This window comes from Erithacus rubecula, assembly GCF_903797595.1.
Source record: "Erithacus rubecula genome assembly, chromosome: 6".
Classification (NCBI taxonomy): Eukaryota; Metazoa; Chordata; class Aves; order Passeriformes; family Muscicapidae; genus Erithacus; species Erithacus rubecula.
In genome coordinates, this window is record NC_136688.1 from 38,357,067 (window position 1) to 38,371,527 (window position 14,461).

Genomic DNA, 14,461 nt, shown 5'->3' on the forward strand with positions numbered 1-14,461 from the left:
GGTTTGGGGGAGTGTCCTAATGTACAGCACTTATAACAATAGACCTTTTCTTTGAGACAAAGAGAAAGCTCGGTGGTGAAAACTATGCAAATTATTAAGGAACTAATAGTAATCTGCATATAAGAATGTGTTCTATTCAGATTCACAAGATATGAAAAAGAGCAAAGCATTATCTGCCGTTTGTAATCTCTGGAATTCAGTTAGATGGCTGATCTCAGAGAATTATGTGAGACAGAAAGTGGAACGGGACACTGTATTTGGTATCTCTTGCCTTTTTCAGAGCATTTGATAAGGGTTCTGTGATTCATTTTGCTGCATTTAATTCTGTGAGAAAAGAGAGGTCTGAAGCTCCTGCCATCTGGCAGATATCCTTGAAATATCCAGCTGTCTTGTACCAAAGGATAAAGTCTGAATCTTTGCTTATCCTATTTGAGCACCAGGATATTGTATAGATTCAGCACACAATAGGCTGTTTCACACCATCAAAGTCACTCTTCTTGCTATTATCAACACCCACAGGATTATTTGTAGCATTCAGACAATTCCAACTTTTCTGTGCTTGATGGTATGAATTATGGATACGTTTAATTTAATGTTCTCACTAGTGTATCACACATCACTTTGTTTAATGCAGGCTTGTAGCTGTGGTGTAAACTTGCTGAGCAAACTTTAAAGTGCAACTTGGTTTAAGTGTATAAATATATGTGTATATATATGAAGTTTATTTGTTACAAGGAAATATTGCAGCACAAACTGTTTTGGTTTGCATTAATTACAGATTGATTAAAAACAGGAAAATCCAGAGATCTAATAACTTCAAGTCACTGGTATATGATAGACAAAAAGGTTGTTCAAGGATTTTTTTAAGAGCAGTGCTGAATTCAAATGCAGTGTGGCTCTCTGGAATTTACAGGAATACACTAATTTAGTAACATGCAGCATTAACAAATACACACATATTTTTACCACAGTGGAAGCAACCTATAAATAAAGCAGGAAAGAAGTTAGTGTAATAAAACTGGTCTGTGGATTGTTGGTTTTCTTCTTGAAATCTTCAAGAGAGGTTCTTTTCCCTCTCTATTAAAAAGCATTCTAAATAATAATTAAATTCTCACAAGGCTTCATTCACTACTTGAGCTTTTTTATGTTGTTGCAGAGGAACATAAGTACTTTTATACCAAATCTGAACTGCTGAAATGAGGGTTGCTTAGTAACAACTTACTTGTCAAAGAATATAAAAAGAAAACAAGATGATAATTAAAATAAATAAATTTTTGCCAAATTTATTTTCATTATGCTCATTTTCAAAGAATAAACTGACTAAAGGTCATTACACATCATGACATTATTTGTAGGGAAAAATCATTTTATAAGAATCATTGTGCTAAGAGTACTATTTTAAAATGAAAAGTAATACTTAAATCCTAGTGGCTTAGCAGATACTCTTATTTAAAGAAAAATTTTGTTTAATTGTGGATTAACCACTCATACATTGAGTATGTCCCTTCAAAAGGAGTAAGTGAAGTTCGTGTGTACTAAATCGGGTCATAAAAGAGCTTACGGTAACTTTTTCATTTATGTTTGTAAAGCTTTGAATATTCCTTATGCCTGAAAGTTGTGTTGCAGTGACTTTGCCACTTGGGATAATACAATGCAGTAACTGCACACAGTGCCTTTGCTGTCTGTTAGACTCATTCTGGAGTTCTGTGTTTGCAGAGGGCAGCACTCTTGTAATGATTTGCAAGGGCTGCCGAAATCACTGAATGGGAAGTGGATGCAGAAGTTCTGAAATACCAAGTAATTGGTCTCCATCTGATAATGAGAATTGTGCCTTACAAAAAGAAATACCTTAAGCTCCCGTTGTAATGCTGTTTCCAGTTCAAAAGTGATATGCATGTGTGTCTCTCTCTAATCCTCCGAGCTTCTTTCTGTGTATGATTTAGGGTTACATTCCGAAAAGCAAATGGGAGATGGACACTTCTGAGGCAAAGCTAGGTGGGTATTTATTTTTTCCTCTTTCTTATAGTTGGTATCTAATGATGTTTGCAAGACCTGAATTTTTGTTTTTACTGTGCCTCCTTACAAAGACCAATAAATGCATTGATTTCATATATGTGTCTGAAACTGCAAAAGCGTCTATACGGAAAAGGAACTTAGCTTCTGACAGAGGCAGGAGACTTTACTACTTTCTAATCATCACTGTTTTATAATACTCATTAATTGTTGTTCCATCTGTTCAAGGAAAGTACTTTGTCTTCAAATTTTAAAAGAACAGTATTTATATTCTTCATCTTTCTATGTTTATTATTTTTATATGAACAAAGAGTCAACTTACATCACACTGTACTCTTTTTCACATTACATACCTTTTTTCCTAAGTGTCATCAGTAACTTCTTACATTCTTGGAGACATTTCTCATAGCTGAACTGTATTTAAGATGTTTCTTACTTTTCAAAATTGATATCTGTGAGGACAAAGAAGTGGCATGCTTTGAAATTGGTTCTAAATGATCAGATGTCAGTGTATCTTTTCAACATCTTAAGCATTGAAAAATTAAAAGTTCATGATGCTTTGCAGTTCCAGGAGAGCAATAGAATTATTCTTAGTAGTATGTAAAATGGACTTTCCAGAAGCACAAGGGTACAGTTTTTGCTGTACATTTTTTGTTCTCATTAGTGCTGGTATTAAGATTGTGTCAAAGTCAAAAGCAACTTTCAGGCAGAAATGCATGCACCACATCTATGGTGAAAGGATCATTCATGGAAAGGGGTTTCTGGTCATTATGATCAGTTTTGTTGTGTTTTTTTTTACTGAACAGAGTAAGTTCAAAATGAAGATTTTATCTAGACAACTCAGAATTGCTATTTTTATGTCATGTCTGTGCGAAGTCACAAACACCTAAATGGGACACATCATGTCTTAACATTTTGAGGTTTGCTTCTTCTCATGTGGTACAGCCCTGTGCATCATAACTTTCCAATAACCCAAATCACAACTACACCATAGAAATAGCATTAGAAGGTCTGGCTTACATAAAGCAGCCTTTCACCTTTTGCTGCTAAGAGCTTACCTACACCCTCTTTTCTGCTGCTGTGCTCTCTTTTAAGTCATATAAATAGTTGTGGATGATACTGATGATGTGGCACCTGCAGTACAAGCAGAGACACCTTATACTCAATGATTTTTGGCATAACAAACAGCTAGGATTAATTAAGCTAGGATTGCTCTGCATTTTTGTTATAAGCAATGATTTGTTTAATAATGTAAAAATATTTTTAAGTTTATGCTAAGAACTGTGTTGTGTTTCCGTCCATAATGAAAACTCTGTAATGTAAACTACATGGTTTTTATATGGTCTACACTTAAATGTAAAATGGGGAGCAAGCAGCAGAGTCACTTTTATGCTGAAGTAAGTTACTTGTAAGGCTGTTGAAATAATCCTTTAACAGTCAAACTTTATTAACAAACTGGATGTTAGCATGCTGTAAGGCACAGATCGAGGTGCTGAAAAGAGTTTTCTATTAAATCTGTATTCACAATTTTACTTCTAAAACTACTCTCTAGTTTCAGTTTTATGTATATGTAGGACTATAGATTAAAAGTAAGTTCTGACAGAACTTAGGAATGCCTGGCTTTTTTAAAACCTATGTAACAAATGCAGTTTCTTTGCAAAGTTACTCTGCCATGGCAGTCAACTTTTAGCTTAAGGTGTACATTAGAAGCACTTGCAGTCTGTAAGAATCACTATATTTAGTTCACAATAAGACTTTATTGTAGATGACCAATTGTAATTATTTCTGGAAAGGTATGTAAACTGTGGTATGCATTAGTTACTCCAAAAAATGAGTTATTTCCTGGGAGCTGGCCTGCCTATTAGGTTTATTGCATTAGTCCCAGAGGGAACACTTTTGCAGAATGTTGTAAGTACAGACTCCAAAAATGATGCTCTGAGTCTTGTTTTGCTTTTTTATTTTCTTTCTGAGTCAATGTTACAGGAAAGTATAGTAAGATCTTACTAGTTGTAACAAACTGCAGAAAATGTCTGAAAAGTTTGAGTTCTTTAGCTGCATGTGACAATTGTCAAACATATGCCCCAGAGCTCTCACTTTAGCACATATTTATTTTATTCTTACATTCCTCTTGAGTATGTGTGTGATTTATCATTTCCTCATGTGCTATGCACAGCCACAGTTTTATTCTGAAAGTCTGTTCATGGGTCTTCTCAGCACACAGTGCACACAGGTTCTTATATTGAAATTTAAAGTAATAGACTCTCATTTTTAAAATTTGACTGTAGTGTTTAGTGCATTGCTCTGTTTCAAGATGTGGCTTAGTGGCAAGTTCTACAAACTTTCAGAAATGGAGAAATGAGCTCTGGTGTAGCTGAAACTTTGATACCATTGTAAAATTTGCTCTAGAATGCAAATGGGATTCTACATGAAACTTTGTGGTTTTTGTATAAGAAGGGCAAAATAAGTTACTTTCAGATGTTACTTTAAAAATTCTAAAGGTGAGTTTTTAAGTTTTGTGGGTTTTCAGAAATGCTGCTGCTTTGTTGTTTTTAAATTTGAAATGATAAAATGATGTTCAGTAGTTTAACACTAAGTAATCATCAGCCATAAATAATCACAAGCACCTGTGTTACAAAATGACACTTTGTCTCATTTTCGGAAAAGAATATTCTGAAATAATCATTTGTGGCAGGTTTTTGACATTTGTGTAGTGTCTGCTGCATGACACATGTACCCTGAACACAATAGTATGGATGGAAGCAGACCCCTCTGGAAAAGCAATCCAGCTTCAAACATGGAAGGACATAACTTTTTAAAAGAAATTCTGTGTAGCAGTAACAAAAGACAACAGAGGGGAACTGCATATTCAGAACAGCTTCTGAGCTCCTCTACTGACGTTTGAGCATTCCACGTTTCTTGAAGATTTTTCAGTTGTTTGGTGTGCATTAGGGAGTGGGAGACTTAACTTACTTTCACAACAGTCATGAGGTGAGCTTGCATCACAGCTTGCCTCCAACAGGAATATGTCTGTCTACAGGTATTTGTCATCAGAGAGCTCCTCAGTTTTCACTTCTTCATGTTCCTCAATGCTCCTCAATGAATTTGTTGATCTCCTTTTCAATGTTATTTTTTTCTGGAAATGCTTAATGCCACGAATGATCTACACTGATTGAACATAGCTGGAGTAACAGTGCAATATTGTATAAATCAATTTGTCTTCTAGAGGGAGTGTCATCTTTCTCTGGAGATTGAGCATCAATTTTGGCAGATTTAGCTTAGAGCAAAAGAAGAACCTTAACTAAATCATGTGATAGATACAAATATTCTGAACATTTTTCTTAAATGTTGGCTATTTTAAGAAGAAACAGGAGGATTATGATGTTTTATCAGAAGAAGTTCTGTATCTGTTCCAGGGAAATGGGGCAAAGGTGGAGTCTTTAAAAGGTTTTGAGTTGTATGAGGGAGAAATAACTTCACTAGCTTATGGACTTTAAATTATACTAGCATGTCTACACTACCATTGCCTCACATTATGTCCATTGTTACTCTTCTCTCTCCCATATTAAGTAAAAAAACTCATCTCTGAACTGAGCTTCTTTAAGTACATACTTTTGAACATCATCTTCTACTATCCAGAAAAGAATGCTGCCTTGTATTTGGTCTTTTTCTGAGGCCTTTTGTGGGTGAATTTGATTGCAACAGTAATTTCTGAAACAGTATTTCTAATATCACCAGTAAAAAACAGTAATGGTTTAATGAATGTTATTGCCAAGCTTAGTGTTCCTTCTACACATACTTGAATTATTGGCTTATAGGTCGGTAGTTTACATCGACAGAAGTAACAGAATTTTCTTTGACTTGTAGAGATGGTTTTCCTTTCCATGCTTGGTTGTTCATAATCTTACAATGAATGTTTCATCTCCTTTCCAAAGACAGTTTGCCACATAATTTCAAGAAGGTGTTGTTTCCTTTACTGAGAATAAGTGCCTAAAGAGGAACAAAATTTTAGAACCTAGGAATGGAATTGTTTCTCCTCATGTTGTATTGGTTCAATAAGAAAAAGAAGAAAATGAGGACTGTTGGACAAATGTACTGCTCAAATATTCATGACTGACCTCTTACACCATGAAAGAAAAGATTCTGAGATATTTTTCTCCCAGTCCTGGAAGACGTTTTAAATTGTTTGCCTTATGGGGAGAGAAAAAGAAAGGGGATGATCAGGCTTTCCAAGGAGAGTTTTGTTTAGCAGAAACTTATCTTTGATGCATTAAATTATATAATTGCTACTTGTTCCCTGATGCTGCATGTATGCCATGTTTGACACAGTATTGATCCCCAAATTTGGGGAAAATGCTACAGCTTTAGTATTGTGTTCAAATACAGAAGGATGGATCTGTGGTTCCTGGCTATTGTTGGCTGTATTGTACCCGTAAGGACAGACTCCGTATAGATCCAGAAGAGCAAACTTTTTCTCCCTCATATAGAAAACGACAATGAATGTTATTGCCACACAGTTAACATGAAAGATCAATAAAACTTGAAAACTGTGTTGAGTCTTCTCTAGTTTATTTCAACTCTCATCCATCATTACACCTGTCAAGAACAAGCTGGATGTACAAATCCTGCTTCTCGTTCTTTTGAAATGTTTTCCGCTCTCGTCTTGTTTTTGTGAATAACAGAAAAAATAATCTCCCTTAACGCTGAGGCTCTGTGTTTGTTCTCAGACAAGCTGGATGGTTTGCGGACTGGCACTAAAAGAAAACGTGACTGGGAAGCAATTGCCAGCAGAATAGAAGATTATCTGCAGCTTCCAGATGACTATGATACACGTGCTTCTGAACCTGGAAAGAAAAGGGTAATAAATTTTCAAATGACTTATGTCTGTATATAACCCTTTAATGATCTCTGTGAAAGAGCTGTTATCAAGTCATCCAATGTCTCCAAATATGGGAATTTCATTGACTCACTTCTCATTTTGCTGTTCCATTAGATTCTGTAAGAGATTATGCTTGCAAGTAGTGTCTTCCAGAGGTAAACATATTAGTTATAACTAGGAATTGTAGATAATGCAGATTAACTATGCATTACATGGTCTGAATGCAAAATGCTGTGTGTTTAAATTCTGTGATGAAAAAAGGGGGGAAATCATAGCAGGAGACGAAAGAGAGGTAATAAAAAGAGGTAGTGGTGTTTTTTCCCTCTCCAAAATAAAAAGACCAGCTTTTGCCACTAGAAGTAATTTGAATTAACTGTCAGTGTTTGGGTATATTTTTGTTCTGTAATGTCAAATAGAAAACTGATAGTACTGTACAGTGTGTATGAGAGAAATGAAGACACTTAAGGCATTGGGAAAGGAGATGATGGTGGAAGATAACTGACATTGCTTATCAGTAGAAATGTCAGGGGAGATCCAGGTAGACTGTGGATAGGGAGGTGCTAGCAGAAAATTGCTAAGGCTAAGTTCCCCAGTAACACAAAGGCATGAATGAGATTGATCAGTATAGCAAAGAGCTCTTTCACTTACTGATTTTTCTTGTCCTGAAATGGTGTATTTCAGCTGAGTTTCTGGACTGTAGCCTTTTCTCATTGCATCTCTCCCTCCCTCTTTCCTGTTGCTCTCCCTCCCATCACGTCTTGCTTTGGGGGTGTCACTTTGTGTGTTTGAACAGGGTAAATGCAAGGGATCTGCATTACCACAAAGAGGTGCAGTGCAGCTATGGAGATGTAAAGATGGGGAAACAGCATATATATGAAAAGTTACTTAGAGTAAAGAAATAGTGGAAAAATTTAAATAGAAATATCTCACAGAAGGTAGAGAAGAAAACTGTCCGTCATTCATTTTATTTTAATTGCTATCTTGCTCTTTAACACTGTCTTTCTGTTGTTTCATAGTCATCTTCTAGATGTTTCCATTGTGCAATTGAAAGACAGATTTCCAGAAAATTAAAACAGTAAATGAGTCTTGGATAGTTTTTCCTGCAGAAAGTGTTACTTTGAACGGAGACATAATTGTAGTAGTTATACTTCAACTTTCAGAACTATAGCACTGAAATGGGAAAAGCTTATCATCTATACCTTTCTTCTACTGCACAGAACACCTGGTAGATTCAATTAAAAATAATTTCCCTCTTTACCTATCAGAAAAAAATAATACTTACCTGTTCTAAGGAAAATAAGTAGAAATTAGTATTCTTGTATTCTTACTTGCAGTGGAAAGCCTAGACTCATATCAGGATTTCTTGGAAGATTATTGTACTGATAGGATGTTCTCCATAGGTGCGATGGGCAGATCTAGAAGAAAAAAAAGATGCTGACAGGAAAAGGGCCATTGGTTTTGTTGTTGGACAAACTGACTGGGAGAAGATAACAGATGAAAGTGGTCACCTTGCTGAGAGAGCCCTCAACCGCACCAAGTATATATGAAAAATGGTTAAGTGGATTTTTGTGCCTTTAAGGTAAATATTCAGTCTTTCTGTGTGTTTACAGCCTTGATGTTTTTCTAGAGTTGAGGATGCTTATTGTTAGAGTTCTCCCAGAGTTAAGGCTGCTTATTGTTAGAGTTCTCCCAAACGAGCCTATTTGATTTGGAACTCTGTATAATAGGTGTCAGCTGTGCCTCTGTCAACATGCACACTTCTGTGCAGCACCTGACAAGAAAGGGGGAAGAATTATCAGCTATCAAATCTCCCAAACTTATTACAAGGAAGCTTGTGGTTTCATTAAGAGTAGTTTAGCTGTGTGCCTACTAGTCCTGTTGAATTCAAATGTTGCTTATTATATCTTAATTCTAACCATGCTAATTGCTGGTTTACAAACAAACTTTTCCTTTCTTTACAGGCCATTTGCTCTGAGGAGAAGTGAACCAAGGTGTCATGAGCATCTTGCATGGGTCATGTCACTCCCACCTTCACAGTTTTTCTTTGTTTCTTTAGTTTCAGCAATTTTCTTGAGATACTGGCAGATAACCAGTGCCCTCAAAAAACTCATTGAATCCCACTGCTCCTAAGTGAGAGAGACAGTTTACTTTTTAATATTTTTGGAGGGGAGGGAGGGGGAGGGTCAGTAGTTTTAGCTGCTCTTTGTGGGATGAAGTGGAAGGATTAGACAGATGTTACCTCCACTGTACCATCACAGAATGTTTATCACCCTTGCTCTGTGGATGTTCTCGTTTTATACTGTATGTACCTTGTAGCTTATTGTATTAGGAAGCGGAACAATAAATTTCACTATAAACTCAGTGTTCTTGGTGGACCCTGTAGTATGGTTTTTGTTTGATATTTTAAATGTGGTCTGTGTTCACATGTTAGTGCTCAGCACCATCCTTACCTGGAAGATGTACTGTGCTCATATTCTGGAGTGTGTCCTGTCTTCTAAGTTTTTCACCTGCTCTTCTTCTCATAGACAGATCCATTAAGACTCCAGCTCTTGCTGCCTTTAGAACTTCATGTTCCTGGAAAGGGAATATCATTATGTTTGAATCCTAGTTTCTCAATTATGTCAAATTTTCATTACTGTGTGAATATGAATTCTGTTGGGTGGTTTTGTAATGCTGAAGGTAACAATGTATGAAAAGCTTGTCTTTAATTCTCAATATGAAGACAGATACTACAGAGTTCTCTGAGGGGCAGCCTAGAAAATTTGTTTTGGTCTTATTATGCCTTTTAGTCAGCACTGATCCCTATCGAGGTATTTCATTCCATCCATAAGTCTACTGAGTCACAGAGATACATCATTAAAAGAAGTGACAGACCAGAAGTTATACCCTTCTTTTCCTTTGATCAATGTGTTAAGCTTGATTAAATAAAAAATAAGAAATTAGTGAATAACAGTCCACACTATTAAAAGTGGTACAGATTCTTCACAGATGCTGGGATATCACTTCTGCAGAGCGTCAGGTTTGCTGATGAAAACTTTCTTTTGTCCTCCCAGGTTTCAAAGCAAATGCTTTGCATTAACAATATGGTAACCAGGAAAGAGGTTTAAATCTGAAAATAATTCCTTTTTTAATGGTGAATTGAATTTTTCTCCTGATCTTTCTGAGGGGAAAAAAAATTAAGTCCTGAATTTTCCTTCTCTGTTGAGTGATTACATTGTGCTTTGCATCTAGGTTGGTAAATCAGTTTGTTCTGGTGTGGTGGTAGTTCAGGTTGAAGGAGAGTGTGGTAATAGATGGGTTTGTTTGCCATTCTAATGTTTTGGTTTATTGGCTGCTTCTCAGCCTTCTCTGTGGTGCACGATTAAAAGTTCTTCAGTAAACAAGAGGAATAGTTTAACTTGTGTTATGCCCTGAATATATTTAATACAAGAAAACTGAGCTCCCTGAAAGCAGCATTTTTAAATAGAAGGCATTTAATGCACATTTTCTCTGTACATGTACTTACATAGCATATATATGTCTCAAAATGTTGTTAAGTAAGTACTCTTTGAATTGTGATGGAGAATTGTTGACAAAGGGAAACTAATAGTAACCAAAAAATGAGTACTGTGTATTGCTGTGGAAATCAGGTGAGCTTCACTTTGGAGAAGTTACTCTCAGGTATGTGTAAAATGGGTTTCCATCCATACTTAGCTTTCCATAACAAAACTGTTCTTGTGGTACACCATGAGTTGATGCTGTTTCTTGACTCTTAAGAACTGATGGTGATTTTGTCTGTACTTTTGCTAATACAACTGTACCAGATCCTTTTCTAACTTTTTTTTTCCAGACTAAAAAGTACTACTGGAGCATTCAAATGTATAATGTTTGAGAGAAGTTATAATGTTGTTTACTGGTTTTATGAATTTTGAAATTATTTTAGCTGATAATATTGAGAGATTGTAATGCTGGTTATTCTGTGGTGCATGTAGAACTAAAGAAAATAAGCAGAGAATATACATAAAATTACACTTTATTCTGATGAGAATAGACAGAAAATATATCAATCATGAAGTCTAAAGCAAAATTCAGTTATGAAAGCATACCACTGTAGACTTGTCAGACTGTTTGACCAGAAGAGGCTGAAAGGCTTGGGTTTTGTTGTTTTCTTGAAGTTCAGAAGTTTTTCCCTTCCTTAATACAGAAATATCAATACATATGCAATCTTTACCATTTGTTTCAGTTGGTTTGAATGTTTAGCAGATCAGTCTTCCATTTTTTGATGGGAAGTGGCTCTGAAAAAAAAAACTTATGCCAGAACTACAACATATAGCAGATTCTACATACTCTAGATATTCAGTGACTGAAGAAATCAAGCAAAAAGGAAATATTCATCATTGCTGCTGGTAGAACTGAGAACAGCTAGCTTGTCTCCTGCTTGGCTCCTAACCAGAGGTTGGTGATTAGTGATTTTGCTTTTGTCTGGGGAGTCCTTCAGTACAGGATACATTGTCTTGATCCTGATTTAGTTCTTACTCGTTTGCTCCCTGGTATTGTCAGTAGAACCTTTTACAGCACTAAGCACAATGAATACTAACTTTCATTGACAACTAACTAGAAGTAATGATCATGTGGTGATCCATCTTCGACCACACATGCAATTGTGCTAACTGTTGAGCTGTTTCTGTACATCACATTGAAAAATTCAGCTCTGAAAATAACATCAGCTGCTGCAGAAGGGAGTTGCTGCCTTCTCAGTGAAGTTGACTGTTAAAATAGTATTTTCTGTGAGTTGCAGTTTCTTGTGGCACTTTGGTTTTTTTCAAGTCAGTTTGCTTTTTAGTATTGAAGCTACCTATGTTATGAGAGAAGTACATGTGTTTTTTGCAAGGAAATGTGCAACATGCTGTGCTATGTGAATAGTTGTCATCGTCAGTCACCTTGTGTTTTACTGTAGGATTGCTCATTAAGCATGATGGTCTGACTATGGTAAGAAGGAGTGAAATAATAGGTGGGAGTATTAGATCAGTTCTAGAAACTTGTTTTTCTGTTTCCTTGAATGTTTGCATCAATAAAGATAAATAATTTACCTTGCATTATTAGGTCCCAGTCTTTAGAAGGGAAGAATTGGTATAGGTACAAGTTATTTTTACTTTTCACACATCAAGTTGGGTTTTGCATTTTTTGGGCTTTGCTTCAGTTATCTTTGTTAACCCTGTCCATTAGTTTTTCCTTGCCTGTTGATTGCTCTTGTCTCTTCATAAGGCATTGTTTTAACTGTTAAGGTTTTAACTATTTTCCAAAGCCTTTTAATCTCTGAGCAACCATTTAAGTAACCATAGAGATACTGAATAGGATTTCAGTAGAGGCTTTTCTGAAAGGATTGAATTGCATAAGTAGTGTTGTGACATTACACTGAAACAGATATTAACCTACCCCCAAAAAGCCCACATCTAATGCAGTTGAAGAGTTAAAAATTATCATAGAACTGAAAGTTGTAAGTTACATTAGAAAGTATGATTCCTGCAGAAAAATAGTCTGTAGATAGTGTACTTTTAAATGAGAGAGAAGAACATGACCTCACCATCCAGAATCAGTTTTTCCCAATTTGAGATTTCGACATCATTGGAACACTTGGAGAATCCTTTTCAAAGGATTAAAGTAATTCTACTTGTGGGATACCTTGCTGTCACCTAAACAAATTATTACCAGATTATTATATAATTATAATAAATTATTATTTATTCATTTATATAAATGCAGCTGTCATAGTAAATAATTTTGTGCCCTTAGGACTCAATTTCCCTTAGCAGGTTGTGCCATCTTATTATTCATGTTGCTGCCACCCACACAATACTGGGCACCTTGGGATTTGGAGAAACATGGTTGAGCTGGGTTTGGAAGCAAGGTGTGCTATGAAATTAAGTAACTGAACTGGCTGAACTGAAACCCTGGACCTCTCCTGGGAGTATTGTAATTCAGCATACAAGCACTGGAAAGGAGAGCCAGTACTGCGTTTTCTTTGCTTGTGGAATGTTCACATGGCATGCATCCTCAGGAAGCTAAATAATGATGGATACATGGTTCTTTTCTGTTATGTTGCTCTTCATTGTTTAATGTTTCCCAGATTAGTTCTGGAAAATGAGTTCTAAATTCTGAACTCCTGGTCCAGTGACAATTTGGGATCAAACTGCAGCAGGACAACTTGCATACCATGAGATAAAATATTTGAGGAGCAGAAGTGGCCATCTCAGTTGAGATCTGTACACTTGCAACATCAGCTATTCTAAAACTGTGATTATACTTAGTTTTCTTGTCATAGTAGAAATGAGAACAGAGAGAACAAAAGTTTCATTGAATTTAGAATATGAGTGGCACATTTCTGGAGTCTCTAGGGCAATCATCTTTATTCTCTCATAAAACTTAAATCACAATTGTCTTCTTCTCATCTATTTCTACATGTGCAGGTCAGAATCCTTCAGCCAACTAAAGGACTGTTTACTACAAGGAACACTTCTAATTTCTGTTCAAGATTTATCACTTGCTTCTTCATGGTGAAAGTGTTTTGTTTTATTCTTACCTGTGAAGTGTTCCAGCAATTGCCATGTTACTTCCAAATTTGCATGATACTGAATCTGCAGCCTGGAGCCTTAAGTCTTCCTCATGTATGTAGATTGGAAAATCAGTAATGACAATATTCCATTCAGGTGTTATTTATCACCTTCTAGCTGATTAATACTCTTTGGAAGAAGAACACATTTATATTCACGATTTTGCTTAATCAGGTAAGCTCAAGTACTGTTACCAAACAAAGGCATAACAAGTTATTGCAAATGGAGAGGCAAAAGTGTTTTGAAGTCACTTGTATGTTCTATTCTGTGTTAGATTTCTAGACAGAAGGCTGTAGTCTCTTTGAATTGCAGGATTTAATATTTCAATGTGCAAAACTGAAGACTTAAAGCTGTCTTGATGGAAATGGCACAGCTTCATTTTTTCCAAAGATCCTTCTGCCTCATGGAACTCTCAGATTGAATCTTTTTGGGAGGGGAGACCTCTCCCTGCAGCTTGTGCTCTGGAATGTCAGTCTAGTGTTTCTCCATGCTGTTTCCATTGTACATGAGTACAGGAACAACTTTTGTTTCCATAACTGATCAAGATACACCTGTATGAATGGATGTTCACACAAGAAATTCCTAATGCTGTGCATTAGGATGGCATCTGAACTGTCTGCTGTGACCAGTATTTCCCTTTATGAAGTTACTGTTTGAACAGCTAATACTCTCAGGAATACATGAAGACTGCAAGGTTGTCATCACTTTGCCACTTCCTGTGATGTTGCTGTCTTTGGAAAGAAATTATAGCTGCAGTGGTCGTTGTGGGAAAAAAAAAAAAACAAAAAAAAAAAAAAAAAAGGAAAAGGAAAAGGAGTTCAGTTACTTTTACTGTAATTATCAGAGCTGGAATCTGTCTTGTGTGGGTCGAATGTGATAGCAGCCCCACTGTCTGAGATGTCTGATTTAGCTACTGGCTGCATATATGTTTACAGAGGAGAATCTTAAATTAATCCCTGCCATTTTTTGCCTGCAGATCAAG

The 14,461-nt window shown here is 36.0% G+C and overlaps 1 protein-coding gene across 5 annotated transcripts in view; it reads left to right on the plus strand.

Moving 5' to 3' along the window:
* Positions 1–9,250, plus strand: part of YLPM1 (YLP motif containing 1) — a 33,775-nt gene extending 24,525 nt beyond the window's left edge. For 4 of the 5 annotated variants that reach the window (XM_079308545.1, XM_079308546.1, XM_079308547.1 and 1 more), the window contains exons 18-21: positions 1,944–1,995; positions 6,738–6,868; positions 8,290–8,468; positions 8,851–9,250. In XM_079308545.1, the coding sequence (XP_079164671.1) occupies positions 1,944–1,995; positions 6,738–6,868; positions 8,290–8,436 (330 nt within the window). In that variant the 3' untranslated portion in view covers positions 8,437–8,468; positions 8,851–9,250. Of the gene's footprint in view, positions 1–1,943; positions 1,996–6,737; positions 6,869–8,289; positions 8,469–8,850 lie in introns of those variants that run through there. The other variant, XR_013774596.1, reaches the window with a different exon arrangement.
* The last annotated feature ends 5,211 nt before the right edge of the window (positions 9,251–14,461 follow it).